The sequence below is a fragment of the Quercus robur genome, chromosome 5, assembly GCF_932294415.1.
Source record: "Quercus robur chromosome 5, dhQueRobu3.1, whole genome shotgun sequence".
NCBI classification, from domain to species: Eukaryota; Viridiplantae; Streptophyta; class Magnoliopsida; order Fagales; family Fagaceae; genus Quercus; species Quercus robur.
Genome location: NC_065538.1, coordinates 28,819,068 through 28,829,071, shown reverse-complemented (window position 1 = coordinate 28,829,071; position 10,004 = coordinate 28,819,068). Strand labels below are relative to the sequence as shown.

At 38.7% G+C, this 10,004-nt stretch overlaps 1 protein-coding gene and 1 pseudogene across 1 annotated transcript; one reads left to right on the top strand and one right to left on the bottom strand.

The window, feature by feature from the left end:
- Window positions 1-3,582: 3,582 nt before the first annotated feature.
- Window positions 3,583-5,299, top strand: LOC126728066 (uncharacterized; annotated as a pseudogene).
- Window positions 5,300-7,015: 1,716 nt separating this feature from the next.
- LOC126728065 (uncharacterized) lies at window positions 7,016-7,537 on the bottom strand. Its single transcript, XM_050433942.1, has one exon. It carries the CDS (start codon window positions 7,535-7,537, stop codon window positions 7,016-7,018), a length of 522 nt encoding a protein of 173 aa, XP_050289899.1.
- Window positions 7,538-10,004: the final 2,467 nt, after the last annotated feature.

The window sequence follows — 10,004 nt, the reverse complement described above, 5'->3', positions numbered from 1 at the left end:
TCCTTGGTAGTCCCTAATGGAGGCATTGGCCAGCAAAGGAGCCCCATCCAGCATTGTGGCGAGGGTCTAAGTAGGAGGTGCAGTTAGAGGATCACTCCTCCTCTTAGCACCCCTTTGCCCCACTTTGGATAGCTTGGCCACCCTTTGGGCCTCATCCTCCTGAGAGGATTGAGTTCGTCCAACTTACACCACCTCTTTACCTTTGGGCCCCCACTTCCTTTTGAGGTCAGCAGGTTCAAGTCAGAGGGGCAAGGTAGGTGCAGGTGGGGGGGGGGGGGGGTAGGAAGTTTAGCCTGGGGTGCCTTCCCAGGCGCGTTCCCCCCTAGTTGGGCTTCCAATAGTTCTTGTAAAGTGGCCCTTAGCTTGCGCTGGATGCCCATGTCATATGGAATGGAAGAAGTTCCTTGTTGTTGGCTAGATTGGACTGGAAAAGAGTGGTCGAGGTCACTCAGTGTATTCTTTGGAGATAAGGGTTGGTTGAACACCTCAAAATCATCCTCAGAATCAGACAATTCAACAACCTCTCCTTCTCTGTTTCTTCTGTTTCTTTCTCTTTCTTGACAACTGGACGGGAAGAGGAGGCTCCTACTTTAGGTATGCCTTCCAATATAGGGGTTGTAAGGTGGACGCCTTCTGGGATGGGACCACTAGCTAGGAAGCCCAAGGTAGCAACACTGATCCTTTGCAGCCGAGGGTCTTTAGACTTGATGACACACTTGGGTGTCTGGAAGCTCTTGGATATAGGATCGTAGCCGAGGATGAGGTGAGCAGCACTGAGTTAACCGTCACTGTGGACGAACACCTCGGCCTTTAAGATTTTGTCTAGGTTGGCCTGATTTACAAGGTGGAAATTAGGCATGGTCACGTGTGGATCTGTAAAACCAACAAGAAAAACAGAAGGACATCATTAGCAAAACATAACTCAAAGGAAATTTCAAGTATGAACATAAGTTGAAGAAAAATCAAAAGGGATGATTTTGAGTTTAAGAATCTAGACTTAGAACCCCACCTGATTTCCCTTCCTTCGTTGGACAAGGTAGGCCATCGTGCCATTCCCCAGATAGTATCAAAAAGTCCTTTTTTAGGCTTTTGCTGGACTCTAGGAGGCATTGAATAAGCCTAACCTTGGGGTACCTAGACTTTAGGTAATACCCCTATTCGGTTAGGTGGTAGAGGTTTTAAACCCAGTTGACATCGTGATGGTTAAGCCCTAAACCCATCTTTTCGTTAAGGGCGTCTATACTCCCCAGGATCCTAAACATGTTGGGAGCGCACTGGGTAATGGTTAACCTATGGGCCCTAAGGTAATCTCTAGTCACGATACCCATAGGGACTCTCATCCCTCCCTCTATGAAAGCTATCATGGGGATAACTACCTCTCCTTCTTTTCTATCCTCAAACCACTGCCCTTCCTTACAATACTTAATGGCTACCCCTGGAGGAATCCTATATTGGGCTTTGAAGTTCTCTAACCCCTCCTTGGAATCTACCAGGTAAGCAAATCTACCCATTTTTTCTAAGACAAATTTGAAGGAATTGAGAAGATTGAGAGAAGAAAGAAGAGCCGAGGAGGGAAGGATGCAAAGAAAGGAAAAATGTGTGGAAAAATAAAGTGAAAGGGTATACAAAAAACTTACAGGAAAAAGAAAGTCTCTCCTCGGACAAGCTCTGGGTTTTTGTAAGGGCACGAGTGTGTTGGGTAAATTCATAGGTTCAGTGTATGTATGCAAGAATGAAGTGAATGTAAAGATGAAGTGAGAGATTGATTTAAGTGGTATTTGTATCAAAGGAAGGGTTGCCAATGGGAAAATTCCCGCCCAGATCCCAACAGAATCCTTAGCCGTTGGATCTGTATCACACCATAGAACGTGGGAGACATGGAGCTGTAAAAATTTAATGAATGCATGTCTCGGATGCCGAAGCATTAGGAGCGTGCCTTGGGCAATTAAAAAGGTGCCTGCCCAGTCAAAAAGTAAGACGTGATAAGCTCGGGGCGATCTTGAGAACATCAAAATCCTCATTCCTTCCCAAAGAGCCAGAAAGCAGAATTTTGAGGGGCTATTGTAGGGGCGGAAAGCCCAAGAATACATGTCCACATATGTATTGGGCTTGGGGCCCAATCTGAGGACCTTAGTGGTTCGAGTATGAGTAAATAGTAACGTAAGGACCCATGGTAGAAGGTGGAGAGGTAAAATCTAATCATGATCACCCAGAAGAGGTCCGAGGAGGAACGTCACCTTGAAGGAGCAAAGCCGAGGTCAGGGGATGCAGTCTGCCATCATGAGCAACCTTCCAGACTGTTCTACAGATAAAGATAAAACATTAGGAAGGAACAGGATAGAAGGAAGTTACAAATATCTAAGAAAAAGCTGCTACCACCACATTGAATGCACCTTGGCTAACTCTCTGGCCACATTAATGAAGAAGTGATCCTTGAACGGTGATTTTCAGCATTATAGCTACTACCCAAAGACTTTAGGAAGGGGTTGATGGGATGAAAACCAACTCCAAGGATTTGATCTACGCGTGGAAGGTGGAGATGATAAGGGAGGATGGTATAAAACGAGATGGAGATCCTAAGAAAGGGGATCAGAAATTTGTAAGAGAAAGCACTGTAGCAGTTTGAACCATTTGTGTAACCTTTTTTAAATCAATATATACGAGAACAGACCTCCTCGGATTGTGCCAAGGATAAATTTATTCATAAAAACCCAGTCCATATCTATTTGATTGTTAAGAAAACCTAAGCTAATTGTTGTCCCATTCATTAGAGCATCGTTTTCCAACCCACTCTCTACAAATTCATTGTATAGGGCTTATTGGGTTTGAACCCAATCATACCCAAGACCCCAAAACGCCCCATACATAATGTAATAATTATTCATATGGTTTAGCTATTCTTTAGTTAGTTATTTTTACACTATATGAAATAGTCATTCCTTATGAATAGCTATTTTTCAAAATGAGGAATAGCTATTGTTCTTTAAAAACTTTGTAGTAGCTATTCTTTAGCAACTGCAATAATTTCTAAAATTAATATATATTAAAATTAACAAACTTGCCATATACAAGTAACAATTATAAAAATAAAAAATCATAAAAAAATAATTCATTTCTCTCTCAATTAAAAAAAAAAAAATTTTTTTTAAAGAAATATAATTGTTTGAGTAAGATATTTCATAAAATAAATCTTAAGTTATATTCTAATGTTACAACTCATAACCAAACTTATGAATAGATTTAGTTATTCTATTACAACACATTTTATTCTCAATAATAAATATTAGAGTTCTTGTCGTAAACTTCATTCAGTGTACTAAACATGCCTTTAGTGGTAGGCTTATGTAAAAATAATTTGCCAACAACAAATTGCAAAAATAAAAAGAGTTTGTTAGTGGATTTAATTAGAGACTCAACTCTTTTATGCTCTGCATTAACTCCTGTACTGGTCATAACACCTCTCTTTAAATCCACTAGCTAGCCACTACCACCACCCCAAGAACAAGAAGCTTAAGCAGTTAATCTCATAAGAAAGAGCATAGAGACAATAAGAGTTTTTACTTCTTAGACAGAGAGACAGGCATGGAGGGGATTGATCATAGGATTGTAAGAGCCAATGGCATCAAAATGCACATAGCAAAAAAAGGACAAGGCCCGGTAGTACTATTCCTCCATGTCTTCCCTGAGCTTTGGTACTCCTAGCGCCACCAGATTCATGCTTTGAGCTCACTTGGATACCATGTCGTAGCACCAGATCTCTGGGGCTTCGGTGACACTGAAGCACTAACTTCCATCACCAGCTACACTTGTGATCACATTGTCAATGACCTTGTTGCTCTCATTGACTCTCTGGGTGTGGAGCAAGTGTTTCTTGTGGCACATGATTAGGGAGCCATCAGGGGTTGGTACTTGTGTGCTTGTTTAAGCCTGAAAGAGTGAAGGCATTTGTGTGCCTTAGTGTTCCATTCACACCAAGGTGTCCACAGATGAAGCCAATGGATAGAATGTGAGGTTTCTTTGGAGATGACTACTACATATGCAGATTTTAGGTTCCTGTTTTGTTAACATAACCAGAGTTGGCTTCTTGTATGCTTAAATGATCATGTTTTAGTATAAAATCTTATTTGTTTAATCCCATTTACCTCTTTGGTACCTAGTTTCTATGAAACAGCTAAAACAGTTTGGTAAGCATGCTTGTTTGATTTGAGCAAAGGTTCTCTAAGTCACATTATAATTATTTGCTTTGCTATGATTCTTGCTCAAGATTTTTAGGCTTAGACTTTAGTACACGTTACATTCCAAGTTATAAGAGGCTAATCTTGGACTCTAAAAATTGAAAACCAAAACTTGGTAATTAATATCTTATATCGCCACCCAATTTTACTTTGATATTTCCATATGTGTTGCAGGCACCAGGAGAAATTGAAGCTGAGATTTCTGAATTAGGTACAGCAAATGTACTCAAGACCATTTTCTTAATTCGAAAACCTGGTCCACCCTGCTTCCCTCAAGGAAATGCATTTGGAATCTATACCAATGCTTCAATTTCCTTGCCCTCTTGGCTTTCAGAAGAAGAGCTTACTTATTATGTCAAAAATTTTTACCAGAAAGGCTTCACTGTAGGATTGAACTACTACCCAGCAATTGACTAGTATGTTACAAACTTTAATGAAAATGTTTCAAAATCTAAATATCAAAACATTTCTTATGCTTAAGACTTGATATTTAACAAATTCTAGGTGCCCATTTCAAGTTTAAGGTTTTAATTCTTAAATCCAACTATGTATAGAGAGTCATGTTTTTTAAAATGACTATATCTTAGATTTGTAATATTTAATATGAAACATGAGATTTATTCATTTCAAATGGAGTTGATCCTCTTCCAGGACGCTAACCAAGCTCGTTTTTAATCAACAAAAGAACCAAAATCTTGGGCTCACATCAAATATAAGCATGAAAACTTAAATCTTGGCCTTCCTTAACATTAAATGTCCTAGTACTTTGATATTCATATGACAAACGTTTGATAATTGCTTCTGATTATTGCAGAAACTTGGAGGTCACAGAAAAATGGACCAGAGTGCAAGTGAAGGTACCTGTGAAGTTCATAGTGGGAGATTTGAACATGGTGTACACCACCTTGGGGACAAAGGAATACATACACAATGGTGATTTCAAGAAAGATGTGCCATTTTTGGAGGAAGCTGTTGTGATGGAAGGGGTGGGTCACTTCATCAACCAAGAAAGAGTAGAGGAAATCGGTTCTCACATCTATGACTTCATTAAGAAGTTCAAATAAATTCTGTTAGTAATTTGTGCACTATTTCTATGGGTTCATTAGGATTTCAATCTGTCACCTCTAGTGGCACTAAGCTTGGTGGTTGAATAGACCTTGTCATATGATCTTCAAGGTTGCTTTATTAAGTATGAATTTCTGCTTGAATATCTATTTCTTTACAGTTATTTCATTATTATTGAGAAGCACATATTGGTACATGGATTCGCCAAATCCCAGTTATTCATGGATGGTTAAAATTTGAATTTAAATTGTTGATTTAAGATTCAATGAGTGTGTGTGTAAATTACTAGTAAAAAGAATTATATAGTTATTTTTGTAGAAGTGGAAGTTGAATGGAAGTAGATAGGAGCTTTTGAAAGAAGCCAAAAGACTTTCATAAATTAAAAAATAAAATAGCCTAACCAGAAGGCTATGCAAGAATCAAAGAATGGCAAAATAGAGATTTCCTGCTTGTCATGTCCCAATTATTGTTGGATTTAAGTGCAAAAGCCTAAGTAAATATGATGGGGGTCTAAATGCATTAAACACCAATTAAGCCGTATTAATATTTTAGACCCCATAAAATAGGTTTAGCTTATCTCCAGTACTTTTTTTTTTAAAAAAAATCTCTTTTTGTTTTAATAAAAAATGGTCACATCACCCATTAACTAAATAAAATGTGGAAATTAAAACTCACTATCACTTGTTATTGTATATTTAAAACAAAAAAACATGTTCAATTAAAAAAATACTGGAGGTAAGCCAAACCCCCATGGAATTAGAAATTTGTGGAAATTTTGCGCTAACAATGTGCATTGCACTCATTTTGTATGTGACAAACTTATTTGGGACAAGATTATATAACCTAAATGAATTAGAATGCCATCAGGCTCATTAATCTTCTAAAATACTTCAAATTCTTCATCTTATACCACAATGCACCATTCTCACATTGCAATATTTTTCGGAACGAATTTTAAGAAGAGGCAAATATGGAGTGCAATACTACTAATTCATCTCACATTAACTTTTACCATCTTATTTTTAAACTTTAACTTTTTAACTCTTTAAGACTTTTTTTAAATTTTTTTTTTTTTTTAATTCATTCAATCTCAATTTGTGTTTCAACACTATGCACATCCACGCGCACCCCAAAAAAAAAATTCTAATGTCACTCTCAAGATTGAAGTTGTCAACGCTGCAATGCCCAATAAAAAAGATGTTATGGATGTGAAATGAATCATTTCTACTGGGTGTGTGTGGTAAAGTCTGACCTGTTGAAGTGAATGTTGGATGTGATTCATTCAAGCCAGTGGCTAGTCACTAGTGCACCAACATTTTGGGCTCCTTTTATTTTTATTTTTATTGAGATTGCATTAAATTCTCCTTTTCGTATTTTTTCAATTCTATAATGTCGTTTCTCAAAAAAAAAAAAAAAATTCTATAATGTCTAAGCTAGAGGTACGTTGCATTAGACCTAAGAAATAACATGCATTCTATTGCAGCTAATATTGGTTGTGTTAGGGCCTTAAGAAGCATGCATTGCTTGTGCTATGCGCTGATGAAAAAAAAACATGAAATAAGATAATAATAAGATGTATTGAATTGTATCAATTATTGATACTTTATAGAATATGGGACTTCTATTTAATTTGTTTGGTAACTAAAAACTTGGCAACACGAAGATAGCTGAGCACCAACTTGATTCTTGGAAATTTTATTCATATCAACGTGGAATCAAGGCTTAAGCTGATTGATAATGGATTCTGCATTGTTCTGCATCTGGCTAAGTTTGGTAGTCGCTTCAGATAATGGAGACTTGAAGGGTTTACCCTCGAAAGCTTGGTCACACATTTCTCTATCGACCGTGGCCTTTGTCATCTCTTCTTTAACACGTTTATAGTTGCTATATTTCAAGGAAAAGTTCGCAGAAAAAAGTATGTCACCTACAGATAAATAGTATTCAGAGCATCTGCTTAGGGCTTGCTTCAAGTCCCCCTCCGCTGTTGAATTTTTCAGATTGGTGAATTGGGTATATATTTCGTTAGCTTTATTCTCTGTATGACTTGATGAAATTACGGCTATCTCCTTGAGAGTTGTAGCTTTTTTGGAACCAGGGTCCGCTAGAAGAGTTTCTAGGCACTGAACCTTGTAAATGGTGTAACCACAAGCTTGTTCAATCAAGGGCGTCTGGCAAAGAATTTGGGTTGGAAAGACAGTCAAAAGAAGCACAAAGGCGAGGCTTGAAATGGGATTCATGTTTTCACTATAATGTTTTCTTTTCAGATAAATTTTATGTTTTTGAATAGGTGTGTTCAATCTAGCTATTGGGCTTCTTCTTTTTTGTGTTTTTGAGAAACTTGTAGCTATTGGACTATGGTTATATAGAGAAGAGTTGGGATGTGATTGGTTCTAAGTTCAACTACCTATTTTGAAAGTTGATCTATAAAAAGTAAATGAAATATGTTAGTGCAGGATTGAATCACGTATGACCACATAACCATGTTGTTCAACCGGTCCCTTTGACCTTACAGTGGTTATTACGAGGATTTTGTACTTAGAATCATCCACTCCCAAGTTTCTAGCAAAACTTTTCCATCTTCCCTTTATTTTTAGTTGACATGAGTAATTATTATTTTTAGTTCTTCTCTATTTCATTTAATTATCTAATAGAAGATTCGGTACTTGTTTGGATCCAATATTAATCTATAAATTGTTGGTTCCATAGTCATGACCATTACTTTCCTTCCTAAATAGAAATATAGGTGAGGGGAAAATTGATGGGTTCTACCCCTTATAAATAGCGATAAGATAACTAGAATTGCACATATAAATTAAGAATAGGTTTAATAACAACTTTATTTTTTTCCATAATTTGCTAAAGTGATAAATTGTGAATGGTGGTTGCTGGGACTGATGAGCTCAACTTCCCTGGATGATCTCATCAAGACCGACGAGACCGTTCTCTCAGACGAGCTAATCAAATATCTCCGTCGATATATCCACGTCATTGACGAAAGTAATGAAGCCATTCAATGTAGTCAATAATGACATGGTCGGTTACAAGACCAGCTATAAAAACCGTTGGAAGCCCATCAAAGCCCACATTACTGAGCATGAAGTGTTACCAAGAGAGGCATTCAAACCACAATAACAGCCACAATGGCTAGTAGCTGTGGAAACATATATAAAGCCCTCACAGTACCAACACAAGGTACATAGTTACACCAAAAAGCACTCATAGTTACTATGATATTTTGTGTTATTCTCTAAAGGCTTCCTTATACTGACTTTGGCATCGGAGATGTTGTGGTAGGCACCACACCAGTGACCACCTCAAGGGAGCCATCTTACCATATTTGCAAAGACGCAGACGAGGACTCAGCTCCATCTGGACGCACTTACAAATACTGACGATTTGCACTTCACCAGTTTCCATTTGTGGGAACGACATTTTTGTACTTAGATTCAAAAGCGGAGTTTCCAATTAACTTCTACATTCAAACGGAGTCCAACCAGGATTCTGCAGCATTAGCCTTGCAAGTCCAGGCTCTTGTAGCTAGCATTGAAAAGCTCACCAGACAGAATTAAGAGGACTGTTGAGGACCAACTACTCTAGAAGAACCAAACTCAGATCTCCTCTGGGAGATGGGAAAGGAGATGGACGAGCTGAGGAACGCCATTAGGGGGAAAATAGACCAAAGCCTAGATAGAATGGTCAGGACAACAAATTCACCTTTCACCATGTCAGTCTTGGAATGCCCTGTGCCGTCAAAATTTCGATTGCCTTAGCTTGAGCCATTTGATGGACTTAAGGACCCCCTGGACCACCTCAACACCTTCAAGACGACATTTGGCCTTCAACAGCCTCCTGACGAAATACTGTATCGTTCCTTCCCCACCACTCTCAAAGGAGTTGCACGGGAATGGTTCACAAAGTTACCAACATCGTCCATCGACAGCTTCGAGCAGTTGGGCAACGCCTTTTTGCGCCACTTTGTCGGGGGACAACGCCCGAAGAGGCCAGCAGACCACTTACTCACCATTAGATAAGGAGAAAAAGAGACCTTGAGGTCGTACATGAAATGCTTTACTTTGAAGACTCTGGAGGTAGACGAAGCTGATGAAAAGGTGTAGTTGACAACCTTTAAAGCTGGTTTGAAGTCCAGAGAGTTTGTGGTTTCACTCGCGAAGAATCCTCCTAAGACGATGGCAAAGATGCTCCTGAAGGAACAGAAGTACATCAACGCTGAAGATGCTTTAGCCGCCATAAAGGATGAGGAAAAGATAGGAGACAAGGGAAGGCAGGAAGACGATCGTAAAGGACGAAAAAGGAAGCGCCCAGATCATCAGACTAGTGACGAAAGTAAAAGGAAAGATGAAAAAACTACTCGAACAATAAAATTCACTCCTTTAGTTATACATGTTGACAAAATTTGGCGCAAATTAAGGATGAGCACTACCTCAAATGGCCAAGGCCATTACATTTGTCACCCAACGTGGGCAACAAAAAGAAGTATTGTCGGTTCCATAAGGATCACAGCCACTACACAAAGGATTGTGGGGACCTAAAAGAGTAGATAGAGGAACTTATACGAAAAGGGAAACTGCAGAAGTATGTGAAAAAGGGGAATTCCAGTAGGTTCAGACACGACAACAAAAACCAACACGAATCTTCACCCAGGGATGAGGATCACATGTCCCAGCATTTGCCAAGTGTGATCGA